The sequence below is a fragment of the Haemaphysalis longicornis genome, unplaced genomic scaffold (assembly GCF_048455015.1).
Source record: "Haemaphysalis longicornis isolate Haplotype H1 unplaced genomic scaffold, Haemaphysalis longicornis Haplotype H1 scaffold_2, whole genome shotgun sequence".
Lineage (NCBI taxonomy): Eukaryota > Metazoa > Arthropoda > Arachnida > Ixodida > Ixodidae > Haemaphysalis > Haemaphysalis longicornis.
This window is the reverse complement of record NW_027526295.1, coordinates 67,075,272-67,089,894: the sequence shown is the minus strand read 5'-3', so window position 1 is coordinate 67,089,894 and position 14,623 is coordinate 67,075,272. Positions and strand designations below refer to the sequence as shown.

At 46.6% G+C, this 14,623-nt stretch overlaps 2 protein-coding genes across 3 annotated transcripts in view; one reads left to right on the top strand and one right to left on the bottom strand.

Moving 5' to 3' along the window:
• Positions 1 to 9,031, bottom strand: part of LOC144168963 (sorting nexin-4-like) — a 38,374-nt gene extending 29,343 nt beyond the window's left edge. Inside the window, exons 1-3 of the mRNA XM_077697965.1 lie at positions 8,801 to 9,031; positions 8,584 to 8,684; positions 4,161 to 4,284 (exon numbers count right to left, since the gene is read on the bottom strand). Of these exons, the coding sequence (XP_077554091.1) occupies positions 4,161 to 4,284; positions 8,584 to 8,684; positions 8,801 to 8,836 (261 nt within the window). The 5' untranslated portion in view covers positions 8,837 to 9,031. The remainder of the gene's footprint in view (positions 1 to 4,160; positions 4,285 to 8,583; positions 8,685 to 8,800) is intronic.
• Positions 9,032 to 9,219: 188 nt separating this feature from the next.
• Positions 9,220 to 14,623, top strand: part of LOC144168959 (uncharacterized) — a 143,684-nt gene continuing 138,280 nt past the window's right edge. For both annotated transcript variants that reach the window (XM_077697960.1, XM_077697959.1), the window contains exons 1-2: positions 9,220 to 9,356; positions 12,077 to 12,183. In XM_077697960.1, coding sequence (XP_077554086.1) covers positions 12,080 to 12,183 — 104 coding nt within the window. In that variant the 5' untranslated portion in view covers positions 9,220 to 9,356; positions 12,077 to 12,079. The remainder of the gene's footprint in view (positions 9,357 to 12,076; positions 12,184 to 14,623) is intronic.

The window sequence follows — 14,623 nt, the reverse complement described above, 5'->3', positions numbered from 1 at the left end:
TTGAGGCACGCATTCCCCACACCTGTTCGTGGGCTTCCTGCCCCCTCGCCACTTTCCTCAATTCTTCTTGGCTTAGCATGCTCCTCTTCTCCACTCTGCTGCACCAAGTTTTGAGTGAAGCCAGGCGTGGATGGAACTCAAGTTTAAACAGCTCCACTATTAAAAAAAATTAAAGCCCAGCAGTGATTCGCCATAATTGGCTGTTGCACCGTTATCCATAAACTCAGTGCTATCACTCAATGCAATTCAAATTTCCCGCTTTCAACACTAACGCTCACCCTGCCTGAAACTGCGCCAGCGGGAGTCCTGTTTTCTTTGTGCTTGCTTTTCCTCCCGCACATGCCAGCATTGCACTGCCATTTTTTTTGCTGACTATTGTAAAAACCAACCCAACAACTAAATGAATGCGGGCGCTGCCAGTTAATTATGTACCATATTTTGCCTCAAACGTATTTCTTTGCGCTAAACAATGGGGAGATGTATGACAAGCGCCAGCGGATCACGAGTTTCGAATGATTAAGACTATATAAACCACTTGGCTTTCGAAGCCTCTGTGGGACATTGCGACGACAGAACGACATGTGGCTCTACTTGGGTCTAGCGAGCGAGCTACGACGACAAGGTGAGCACCTAAAGTGCTCTTCACTTGAAAGGAACTGGAAGACAGATTGAACAGGGTAGTCACTGCCGCGGCAAGAACAGGGCGACTGTGCATGAATGGGAGGCACGGGGGCTCTGATGCATGTGACAATGTAAGCTGCTTACAACGAGTTCTTGGTTGACTGCTGTAAGTACAGTCCACGCTCGTTACAGTGGATCCCGAAACAGCAGACTTCCAGTTACAACAGCCCACTTCTGTTGGTTTGTTTGGATTCCATGCATTTTAAGTGGAGTCCACTCTGCTCATAACGAACCTGGCTATAGCAGACTATCAGCTTCAACAGACTAAATTTTCGGTGAAAATTCTTTTGACCAGTTAATAGTGGACTTTCACGGTGTTGGCACCTGATATGCTTTTGTGTGTTTGTTTTGGTAAGGAGAGTACTATGTCTGGCAACACTGCAGGAGTAGAACGGATCGTTGGCACAGCCAAGCCAAGCCAGTGCCGGCAGCCATTTTTATTCGTGCGACAAGCAGCAGCGTGGCTGATTTCACTGTTGGATAAAGTAAGCCTAAATACAGTTGAACCTCGTTATAAGAGACACTGATGTAAGAGACAAATGGGTATAAGAGACACTATTCACCCACATGGTTGGCTGCCCTATCTTGCCCATTAAATCGACCTCTTTTATAACAGACGTCGGATGTAGAAGATTGGTTATAAGGGACAAGTCATCCTTGAAGTTTAATCAATAATCTCGCTTGTAACAGACATTTTAGCTTCAGATGCAGTGCCACCAGTCACTAATTGTAGTTGCTTCCATTGTGGAAACACAGGGGGACAACAGACACCTGCAGTCGCTATTTATTATAACTTCAGCAAACACACAGTGGTTCAGTCAGCTATAAAATGACAATGAGAAGCCCTGCCAGTGGAAATGCAACTGACAGAAGTGGTTGAAGCTTACTGCCATCCATTGAATGGAGCGCGATCACACATGCGGGCTCTCCCACTCGCGTAGCTCCGAATCAAGAAGCACTGCAGATGTTGAGTCCTGCAAGCGTAATGAATAGCCTGAGCACACAGCGGAAGAAGCTGTGCGCTCTGGCTATTGATCAGGCTTGTGAACTCAACATCTACGATTCATCTTCCACAAACAAGGAAAGGAAAAAAAGCTTGTGGAATCGGTTGTAAAAAACAGTGTAAATACAGTCGTGAAGCAAACGAAGTTTCATAAATTCTGGGACCAAACAATAATTAGAATGAATCTTTTGCAACATGCTGTAGCGTTCCTTTGAGCTTATTTTAGTCATACGGTGCCCACATTGAACTTTGGTCTGATTAGTAAGTGAAAACATGGTTCCCTGCTTATAAGAGACATCTCGTATAAGAGACAGAAACTGCTCCCCGGTACGTGTCTCTTATAAAGGGGTTCAACTGTAAAGCTGTCATTGTTTAATGCTAGCGTCCTCAATATCCTTTCAATTCAGGTCCTTCACAGTGCCCCAATTATTGCTGCATTTGTTTCCCAGTCTCCTGCTGGCCATTAGCTCCTCACCAGTTTTCGTGCATTCCTTTTGGTAAGAAATCCCCCCTGCGAGTATAGCGATCTAAAATGAAAACGCAAAAAATTCTCCTCTCCCATGCAAAGATGGAGGTATCAAAGAAGGAGGTTTGGTCGACTGATTCAACATAAATAGTATTTTTGTTAACACATCAAAAACAAAGTTATTATGTTTTCATAGCCCGCATAAAGCCCCAGCGCCGACTTACTCTGTTTTTCTCCATGGTACTCAATGTTTCGGTTGTTCGTGCTCTGAACTTGATCTTGTACACAACGTTAAATACCTTGGTTTGATCTTTGACGACACATTATCTTGGAGTCTGCAAATTGAGGAGGTGGCTAAACGGTTGCGTTTGATTTGTATATATTTGTATTCTTTGAGGTCGTGCTGTGACGTTTCCGTTAGAAAAATGGTGTACAAATGTCTAGGTGAGTCTATTATCAAATATGGTTTGACTGTTTATGGTTTTGCTTCCCCTTACAAATTAAACGTTATAAACAGAATATTGAATAAAATTGCCGTTAACCTTGCGTATGGTACGCGATACCATGATTACAATCTTCAATCAATTATGTATTTCTTTGACATGTTGTCTGTGCACCAGCAGTGTATTTTTGATGTAATAATGAAAAATTATTTTGATGATTCATTCAAAGTAGTAAACATTAAAGTAAAGCCGCTACGTTACACTGAACGATTCGTCCTACCTCGTGTGTACACCAATTTCGGTAAAAGAAGTCGCCGCTTCTATATTCCATTTTATTTTAATAAGCTTCACTTTGACCCCAATATCCCTAACTTCACCACAGTGAAATGCTTGCTTCGACAGTGGTTGAGCACAGCTTGTATTCCTTTATGTAACGATTGTATTATTTCCTTTCTTGCGAAGCTTCCTTAACTGCAGTGTGTTCGCATGTCTTGTATGTTCCCACTCGTGTTCTCATTTATTGAGCTTGTTTTCTTATGTTGGAAATCTAGTACTTGGTTGTAAATGGCTATATGTATATTTATTATGTTCAATCACAAACTGTGATTCGCTGGGCTGCCCAGCCATGCACACAAGCGACCCCCACACGCTTATGCGGGCTGTATCATGTATTTGCATATGTACAGTGAATAAATTATTATTATTATTATTATTATTATTATTATTATTATTATCAATCCACGATGCCTTTCCCAGCTCGATTCCTGCTGCCTTTGAGGAATGACCGACCCACACTCTTTGGCCTTTGGGCTTGCGGGCTGCTCCATAACGGACAGAGAGAGCAGCTGGCAATCGAACAGAATGAGCAACCTGATTGCTATTGTGCATGGAAACTAGCAGCAAGAGTTTATTTAGCCCCTCATCCCAAGACCGCTGAGTGCCAGTGACGCTAAGTACTAATGCCAACGGGAACCAGGAAAGAGTGGAAATGCTGTGCCACTTGCCATCCTTCTCTCCTCGTTACACGTGCCATGCAGTGGAAAGTACAAGTCATATATTTGTACTAACATACACCGGAGGGAAACCTGCCGCTGCAGCTGCGTGCCATCATGGGCGCCGCCGTAGCAGATAGGATTGTACCTCTCCTACTCGGCTTGGCTTTTCACATGGCTTAATTTCGCTCCTGAAGCCAAAATCAACAAAACAGGGTAACATTTCTTTTCTCGTTCAAAGCTTCTAAAAAACACCTGAAAAGTAAATCTTTAGAAGCTCCATTTTTTATTGATAAAAAATACTTTGAACGGTATTTTGCAATGACATTGGGTGTTGTTTTTTTGCAACCTCGGGCAAACTTTAAGCCTGTTGGTGAGCCATGCAAAGGACAAGTGGAACGTGTCTACACAGTACAGGACCGCAGACACTGGCGCCACATTTCCCCCTAGTATATACACTTGCATAAGACTAAGTACAGGTGGAACGTGCCTATGCGGTACATGACGCCAGACACTGGCGCCCCCCCAGCATACGCACTAGCACAAAACACTGGGGTGTAGTGAGTGCAGCGCACCTTCTTCTCTGGCAGGGGAGGGATGATGACGCAGCCGTACGTGTCCTGCAGATGGGCGTGCAGGTACTCGAAGTCCCGGTAACGCCGCCACACAATGTACGGGGTCTTGCTCGGCTCACAGATGCTGCACGGGGAGACGAGGACGGGGAGAGGAGGATCAACGCTCTCTCTCTACACAGAACACACATCACTTTGCAGTTCAGATCTGAGCTCGAGCGCTACGAGTATCGATCTTGCACTCAAAAGATTACCTCGGTTCGCTCGCTCGGAAGGAGCAAACACAGGTTTGCAACAGTTCTTGTGGTGCACAAAAACGTACAGAGGACCACGGGTACCCCCCCCCCCCCCCCCCCCCCCCAAACCATGACACGAAAAGAGGTAAAACTCGCTTAACGTTCAGCTCTAGCTTCCCCATAAAACTTGATTTCGTTGGCAGTTTAACGCCACACCGTGAACTGGCACTGCTCTGCATTTCACTGTTCAATACCACATTGTAAGAACTCTATAGAGAGGTAGGGCCACCATTGTTGTAAACTCCTCAGAAACATTTTAAAGTGAGTCTTCTGCATCACCCAGGTCAGATGAAACGATCACAAGGGTCCCTTATGAAACATGCTAGAGGGGAACATGTCACTGCAATTGTTCGACCGGTGTTGGAACAACGCAAGGAGCAAATATTTGTGCTGCTTTGTAACTGGCTTGGCCAGTGCACTTCCTTTCATGGCTATTGCATCTTTCAGCATTCTCTCAGGTGAGGCGATGTTGCATAATCATGCCGGCATTGAAACAAGACATAGTACTGCTGTGGGAGCCATACTGGAGACTGTCACCAAAAAGTGGCACAAAAGAATAGTTTGCCCTGAAGCCCTTGTAGGGCGCTATGTCGGGCGAGAGAAAGGACCCTTGGACAGGACCACCGTTCGTCGGCAAGAACAAGGAGATTCTATTTTGTTGGAACTCTGCGAGACCCCCTGTCCTCGTGCGCTCACGCGGCCGCGCCTGTCCCGCCATGTCGCTTGGGCTGCTGCGCGAGGTGCGGCGCTCGATCTAGCGATGTCGCTGGAGCTGCTGCTACAGGGCTCCCCCATTAATGTGGGTGCCGATGTAGTCGTGCGGCTGACCCTACATTTATTCGCAGAGGAGATTTGACGGCAGTAGGAGTCTGCGAGTCAGGGAGCGCCCGTCCCGCCATGTCGCTTGGGCTGCCGCGCAAGGTGCGGCGCTCTATCTAGCGATGTCGCTGGAGGTGCTGCTACACCCTCTTAAGCCTTAATCACATTACATTGTTTTTTTATAAAAACCTCATAGATGCACTCACTCGCAAGATGGTCAGTGGAAACAAATGCTGGTCATTCTAAAAGCAATAACGATGTGCTAAGCCTAAGCCCTTGTAATACGAGCTATGTGGGAGAAAGGTACCATCTGCGGCCATCACACAAACTCGCAATCAAGCTGCATGAGATGGAACTGGCCACATGGAGCGGGAAAAGATCCGTCAAAAGCCACCAACCAGAGCTCCTGACAACAACCCACCAACTGCTTAGCAAGCGGATCAAAGCTACCAAGGCTAATTATCACGCAGTGCTGGTGACAGGGCACAAAATGGTTCCCGTTTTGTTTGAAAAAAAGTTGAAATAAATGAGAGAGAAAGTAGAGGAGGCTCACTTTATGTCTCCCTATACCGTTTACCGCATGGGAAATTGGAAGTAGTAATCGCAACAATGGCCTCACAACCCTTTTTACACTGAAGCTGCCTCCAGCATATTGTCTCTGGTCACAGACCGAGCACAGACCAACAATTTTCAGCATACGAAAAAAATTCGCAAGAAATAAAAAGACGTCCTACGGCCTCCATATTTTGATACAAGACGGCCCATGTCACCCTGGATAGACGCCTCCCCAGCAATGCATCTGTGATCGCAGGTGAAGCCGACATTGCGGGGATCTGTGTAAGCTTGGTCTTTGTAAGCTGGCCTTCTCCCATTGTGCGCTGTGCAGGGAAGCACGGCTATCTACAGAGGCAGTACGGTTACAGCCCTGCTTTACACTTCGCTTCACTTCTGCCGCCTCTTTCGTGAGTCGAGTATACTGCTTGCCACATGCAGAGTCTCCTTATGCCCTGAAACTGCACAATGTTGCCCGCTTTTCGGCGGCCACCTGTGGGGCGCGCCAAAGCCTGCACTATGATTGGAGTAGCTGCACTGTAGTAAAACATCATTGTCTCTGCCCAGGAATTGTGTGTGTCCTTAGCCTGTAACAGAGAGACTGCGCCACTGTCCTGATACTTCAACATAGCAAATCCCCGATGCAGCAAAACACCAACATAGCGAATCCCAAGAGACAGCCAGCTTTGCAGGACTTCTTTCATTACAGGGTGGAGGGACTCTGATATATATATATTGTGATAATATATATACTCTTTGCTTACCCACCTAATAGTGAAAGGAAGTGCGATTATCCCCAGTCACAATGAATAGCATCAATTTTAGATCTACCGATACCTTGGCATCGAAACTTTGAGGCTGCATAGGATACTCGGTTATTCTGATCTACAGAAGTGACAAGTGCATCTTTAAACGGAAACAGCAATGTTGTGTTTCAAGAGGCAATTCTGCAGGTTTAGCTCCACTTTCACTCTGTCGCTGTCAAAGTGCCAAACTTAGGTTTCAAGTTCAGAGCTCCAAGTGGCTAACCTGGAACTTGCAAAACTACTTTAGAGCTGCCCACAAAATATTTGTAAATTAGGGCATTTGTAAAAATTAGTGCAATTTTTCGAGCATATGTAAAGGCACTGTGTAAAAAAATAAAAGAGCATCATTTGTAGCAGCACTCCGCATTATAAGCCTGCCTGTGCAGATGGAAACAAACAGCACGACCTATGATGTGAAAAGTCGCCAAGACATTTTTTTTAACTGCCACTAAAATCTAGCAGTACAATCTGTATTCCTTCCTGTCCTTTCACTAAAATGCACAGAAAAACAAATTTACCGCAAAAAATGGCCTGTTTAGTGTAAGGAAAGTGACGCCACTAGAGCCTGCCGATATGCAAGGAGCACTGAAGTGGTAGGGGTGTGGTTCTACGCAAATGTGCACAGCTTTTTTAAAGCGAACACTTTCAGGGACTGATGGCATCCTTTCAAAAAACGAATGCATTCCCCTATAAACCGGTTGGTCGACCGAAAAGCTCGGATAAGATCTCTGTACACACGGTGCGTGAAACCAAGCTTCCATTGTGTCAAAACGGTTACTCGAAAATCGAGAAAAAGGAACTCTTCTAGATAAGGCAACAATGCATCGATCATGAAGGAGAAGTACAATAGTATAAACCATGTATCAGTATACATTTAGATTGGTCATTGATGCATTAACTTAGTACGCTAAAAATTATCGCATTGGTTCTTTGTTCGTTTACGATTTGGGTCTTTAAAGGTTCAACGATTGATTGAACAACCTTTCAGCAAAAGTTGGATGCACTTTTAGCGAAGGTTTCGATGAACTTTTGACGCAGTTTTGATGCCAGGAAGCTTTCACATTTCTCTCAACTTTCTTTAGGAAGAGATGGTAAAGTTTTTTCATGATTGAATGTTTGTGTCACGGGGTCAGTGTTTTCCAAGTAACTTTTGTATCATAGATTGCACACATTGAGAAATGTGAAGCTGATTCATTTTGGTACTGCGCACCAGTTTTGCGATAATGTGAGTAAGAAGACACACAAACGAATACGTTGAATGCAGAGCTCGGTTTCTTTTTCCTTTTAGAAAATAGATGCCAGAGATGGTGAAGTACGAGCAACCGTACCACTTACAACTGCCCGACCCACATGTAAAAAAACGATGTTTAATGAAGGCGTTCAGCTGAAATGCTGGGGCACAACCCAGCACAGAAGCAAAATAGCTTGCCAGTGGCATCAACCACCAATGATTCATCAACAGGTTCGATGCTCTCGGCTGATTCATACGAGATGTCCGGCAAACAATAAGTACACACTGTAACGACAGCAATAATAAAGAAAAACTGTAGCTGATTGTTCACGCGTTCAAGCCCGTGGTATATACATTTCAGGTGAAATAGAAACGGCCGCAAACCCACCCACAGACTCCACGGCCTGCAACTTGTAAAAAAAAAAAAAAAAAAAGAAAAAAAACGAAAAAAAAAACGTTGTTTATAAGGTCAGAGGAAGGGGAGGACGGAATACCACCTGAGGTTGTTTAACGAGTTTCGAAACCTCACGCACAGAACCACAACAACGGCAAATCGAAACCGCGCCAGCAGGCGTACGACGCCGAACCTCTCAGTTACTGTAGCTCGCGGGTGATCCAGATTGCGGTCACGTATCCGGTAACAGGTTATCAAGAGAGATCGCACAATAGTGGTGGGATAAGGGGACTGCGATCAAAACGGAAGCAGGCGGTACTGTACTCACACCGACTCCACTTGATAGGCAACGTAAACATCCTGCAGCGGCATGACGGTACCCGCGCAGCGACGCTCCGTCTCCGTTATGTGCACCTCGCAGATCTGGCTCTGCGGCGGCGGAAAAACGAGCACGAGATCAAGAGTTCAACTCTTCTGTCCTGTATAAAGTGCGTTTTGGGATCACGCCGACAAGCGACAATCGGTGGCACACTCCCACCACTCACCTCTTGCGCTTTCTCATCTTGCGGCGCATCGGACATCGCGCTGCTAACGTTCACGCACTGATTCTGCGCTTCTACACCAGCTACTTGCTACACAGATCTGCGCAGATGTCGGTACGAAAAGAAACACTAAAACTGGCCGCGACGATTGCCCGTCCCCAACACATCGTGCAAGATCGCCAATCATACGCCCCGCAAAGAGGGCCGAGCCGCCGAGCGGTGGCGGCTACGGCTATCTCGTTGGATTTGGATTTTGTGGCTTCAGTGCGGACATTTTACGCTGTAAAAAACGTACTCGTAAAATCCAGCCTAAAGTTTTGCATAAAATTAAAGAGCCTAGTTATTTCGTTATAAATAGAATCAAATTTGCTTACACTCGGATTGTTTTTAGGCACGTGACTTTCTTACGTCATGACGTAACACACGATTTCGCGCCAAAGTCGCCCAGGCCATGCCACACATGCTACGGTGATTTGCCGGGGTTCATTGCCGTCGGTGATGGAAGTGGCGATCCCGAGAATTCGCATTTTTTAAACATCCGAACAGTTGACTCGCACTGGTGAGTTTTCGTCAAACGTAGTACGCGGCTGTTGGTGTTCGGGGATGCTGTTTCTATGGCTGTTGAGGTTCGGGTTGGACTAGTGAGTTTTTGTCTTCCTCGACAGACAACGCTCCTATTTGTCCCTCCGCGCGCCCCACACGCGAGCATAGTCAAGTAACAGTAAATGTAAGCTTACAGGTACAGCACCATAGTCAGCTAGCTGTCTTTTGCTGTCTGCACAGTTAGATGTCATTCGTACGCTTTTGATGCCGGCGCGCAGAGTTGGTCGCCTTCGGGTGATCGCGGTGAGAGATTCACCTCCGAGAGGATTTTGCTAACATTTGGGCTATTTGACGTGTGCCTACTACCTTCAGAAACAAGCCGTAACGATTACTTGTCGATCTTGCTTCACTGCTGGTGGGATGAAGTGAACGGGATTTCGTCTTTGAGCCAGTAACTAGGGAAGTTAAAGGTCTCGCTTGGAAGGTTCGTTACTGCAGGCTTACCGAGTAGACAACATGCGGTAACTCACGAAGCGAAACGAGTGTTTTTGCCTCATCACCCTGTCAAGAGTCGCTGTACCTTTTATTGCTCCCTTTTCTTTTGTTTGGAAATTTGCTGCGGTAAGGAATTTCATGTTCAGATTTTTCGCGATTAGTTTGCTAAGGAAACTTCCGCCCCTGGACGGTTAAACCGTTTGGAGAATCTCAGCGTCATCCCGGAACCTCCGAATCGACGTTCGGTTTTCCAGCGGGAATTTCGAAAATCCTGGAAAACGCCGCTAGTATCGGAGCCTCGTGTACCCAACAAAAGACTGATAAGGAAACGTTGATGCATAAATTGAAGTCGGCAAGCGTGTCACTTTCGCGGTTACGCGTACCAAAGCCGCTTGTAGTTTCTACCGGCACTCTGTAAAAACACCGCAGCGAATTTCTCCCGGCAGTCGCCTGTGATTGGCAAAGTACGCTGGAACATCCTAGGAACAGATACTCCCGCGAAAACACCTCCAGCAGGTTGTTCCCATAGCAGTGGGCCTGTTTTGAAACAGGAAGACCACGGTTCGAATCCCGAGCTAAAGGAACATTTTTTGTTCTTTTTTATAATTTACAAGTTTTCGGTCATCAGGGTTTGTTGGCGATTTTTTCAGCATTCAGGTCATTCTTACATTTATTATGAGATTGATGTGCAGGACTGGGTAGAATAGGTTTTTGTGTGTGTGTGTGTGTAGTTGGGCTGGTTTAGGTTCGGTCGGGGTGGATTAATTTAGGTTATGTAAGGTCAGTTTGGTTAAGTTAGGTTACTCCGGGCCTCCACTTTTACGATTTCTGGAGATGTGTTGTAAAAATAGCAGAACACCTATTTTCACAGGAGATGCCTTGCGGTTTTATGAGCGGCTTAATGAGAGGTGATTGGTGGCAGAATTTTCGTTAGGTATTTTTCCCGTCTCCCTCCAGAATAGAAGCTGCCTAATTACTACTAAGAGGGCTCACCGATGCATTGCTTCTTCTTATTTCACAATATCTTTGACAGATAGAAGCAAAGTTTGTTACTTTTGGAAGCATCCACAATTGCGCTGTAGGCAGCAGCAGCAATGGAGATAATCTAGCCCTTCTGTGAGCAGTATTGGAGGAGACTCGTTTTGATGGGGTTGCACAATACGTTACCTCCTGCTTCAAGGCATCACACATCATAAACATCAGCCCGTGGTCTTTCAAATTAGGTACACCATCAGTATCCAGCCACCGCGGAACAAGTCAGTTGAGACGCTGCCTGTTGCAAAGCAGTGACTCGTCTTTGCTTTATTGCTGTAGGGAGGCAGAGAGGACTGCATGCTCCTCCTAGCCAGTCGCGATTCTTTGTAACAGAAGCCTTCGTAATTCTTTTAAGCCAACGTGGAAAGCCACGTCATGGGGCTCAAAGAAGAAACTGTCATTACTCTTGGCAAGTACCGTGTTGGGTTCGGAAGGAAGGGTGTCATTGGGTCTGGAAAGCAGTTCATCCCATTGCTGTGGTTGTGGATGGTTATGGCGTTTCACCGTAGCGCGAGGAATCAAATGAATACCAGTAGCACGGTCCTACGGCTCCTCATTTGAGAGGGGCATGCATGAGAATCCATGGCGGGCACTTCAGCGGTGCTTTCAGCAATCAAACGCTTACAGCTGGAACTGTAGGGTCCAAGATTGCTGCTATGGTGTGCGCATCCATATAGGCAGTGTACGGCACATTGTGGGGCCCGGTGTGCATACATGCGTAGAGTGGCACTCAGAGGTGATTGGCCAATGACTTAGTTAGAGCCAGTGCTCTAACTAAAGCCAATCAAATAATTAGATTCTTCAATGTCAACCAACCGATGGTCTCGAAATTCTGATCCCTCTGATTGTTTTATTTTGCTGTAAATGAGCCCTAGCCGATGTGTTGCAAAGCTGGGAAAGTTCCAGGCTTTATGCAGGTCTGTTTGGTGTGTCCCCAAAGAATTCTGAAGGAGGACTGGCAACAAGGTGAAATCCCCTGTTGTCCTACGCTGCCTTTGGAGAGCCCCTTGTCACATTTTGTGAGAAAGGCACATTTTTGACAGAAATGGCGACTTGGGAGACTTAACAGCCTTGCTTGACTCAGGAACCAAGTGCTTCCCCGAAACTCCTCGGGCTGGTATCTGTTTGCATGCTGTCTATGAAGTAACGCTAACGAAAAAGGCACGAGGGGCCTTCTGATGGCCTCCCCTCTGGATGTGGGCGCAGAGGATGGCTGCCATCGTTCTGTCACCCGAGCAGCAGGCGAAACCCCCGGCTCCAGTCCTGGGCGCCCTCAAGGATCTGGAGGCCATCACCAACAAGGAGCAGTTCAGGTGGGTGCGTTTCTTGTACGTACGCAGGGAGATGCTGTACGGGAGGAGGCAGTGCAGCTTGTTACGATAGCGAGATCTAAAGAAAATTTCGAATTTTGTGGATTTAACGTGCTGAAACTATGCCTGGGCATGCAGTGCATCGTAGTGGAGGGTTCTGGATTAATCTCGACCACCCGGGGATGTTTAATGTGGTCCGAAATTTCAGTGCAAAGGCGCTTTCGCTTTTCACCTCTGTGCAAGATTTAACGTGACATGGTGCCTGACACGCTCAAACAATGAAGAGTGGGTATCACTGAAAAGATGGGTGTACAACCATTGCGTATGGCCAGTGGTGACTTGGTGTCTAACTGAACACCTGGAAAGAAAACATGGGTCAGTTCAGGGGAGAAAAGGCTGATAGGAGTAGCACTTAGGGATAAGAAATAAGCATCTTGGGTCAGGGAGGAAACTTGGGTGGAAGATGTCGTGGTATGAATGCGGAGGATGGAGTAGACTTGGCCTGGGCACGTCATGCGGAGAAGTGACAAGGGTTGGCCACTAGAGTAACACAGTGGGCAGCAGGAGACAGGACTGGACGAAGGGGAGGACGGTTAACTTGATGGATGGATGAAGCAAGGAAGTTCGAAGGCAAAGAACGCTCTATGGCATCACAAAGACAGACAGCTGAGGGAACCTGGAAGGGGCCTTCATCTTCAGGTAAGCTCAAACAGATGATGATGATGATGCCCTGAACCATGTAACACTCGGAGAAACATCTTAGTCCCTGTTTCCATCTGTGTAGCTAATTTCTTGAAACTGTGAGTCTGTATGTTTTGTTGCCTTCAACCCTCCAAAGCTGTACCGCAGTTGGGTGTGGCAAGGTTGCATGCTACACGTGTAGAAGCAGGACTGCCACCCACACAGTGGCTTTTCCCAGTGGCACGAAACTGTAGCACTGCTTGGGAAGATGCAGTTGTACTGAACGCAAACTGCTTGGAAGTGACAGATCCGTAGGAGGAAGCACCTCTTCAGCACCCCGTAGGAAAAGAATCTTTGGGAATGTGTTTGGAACAGAGATATTCCCGCTTATAACAGAACAGAAGTGCGTTAATGCAGCGTAAGTACTGGGAAAAATAGAATCCAGTATGAAAAACATGCATCGCTTCTGCACATGATTTCCAGGCTAAAACGAGTGCATGTTGTCCTCCACAACAGAGTTTTTCCATGATGCCTCACAAGTCATCATGCAGTGTTCATTCAGTTCTAGTGGAAACAACGCTGTTGATCATCTAACTTGAATGGCAGCTGCCAACCTTCTTGTACACTTTTCGCTCAAGATTGGCTGGTAAGATGGCAGTCATGCACTGTGTATGGTCCTTTATGATAAAAGTTTCTGAACAACTTTTGTTTTCCAGTTCAGCTTGTGCACATTTTGTGGGCCTGTTGGATAAGATGGGGCAAAAAGAAGCCAAATCTTGATTGATGAGAACAGTGTGAACGTTCCAGTTACCATTTTTCCACCACAGAAGAGTGAGCGGGATTGAACAAGGCTCAAGATTCTTACCGTGTTTTGTGACTTGTTTATTTACGCAACATTACATTATCCAACTGGTGGGGAATCAAGTACCACAGGCGTTCCAACTGTGTTTTTTTGGAGTGCAGCTCATAAGCGCTCACTCCTGTGGTTTTGTGGTGCCCCTCGCCATTGTTCCTCAATGTAACCGAGAACGAAAAGGAACGTGGAGAACTAGAGTATGGCGAAAGTGTGAGGAGGAGAGTGGTATGCTGAGGATGCCGCACGAGACATGCTCTGCGACAGCAACCTGCTACAAGATAACGCCAGAGTAGTGCGCGCCATCGTGAGTTTGCTGATGACGCGATTGCTTCCTGAGACAAAGGAAGGGCTTTGTCTGCTGCTGCAGCTGAACGAGGTTCCCGAGCAGAGGCTCAGTGCCACCGATGCCAGAATCCAGAGCTGCGCGCCGCTAAAGCAGCAGCTATGCACCATCGCCAAAACGACGGCAGTTCGCGCTGCCAATGCAGGGGCTTGCCGTTGCTGCCGATACATGTCTCTCTGAAATTTTTCGCCTCAACATATTCTGCGAAGTCGCAACAACTAAACAGCTGCGCTCAAATTTCACATTAGGATGTAGTGTTGTAATCATCAGTCGGTTTTTTGTGAGAACCTCCCCTATCAGTCACGCCCATTGACGACCACACCTCACCGGCATTTTCAACCTGGTGCCAAAAAAGGCAGCCACTGCGGCAACAGTCTGCGGCGGCTCCAAGATGCTACTCTCTCCTCGCCCCAAGCTTCCTCCCTGCATCAATATTTCTCTCTTAGCAGGGTGAAATCTTTAACAAAGCATGCGCAGATGCAGCTTACGCTTCGGACATTATTTGTGTACGGTACCGCGATGCCAGTCCCCTTTCATCCGTTCCTACAGGCAATTTATGTGGT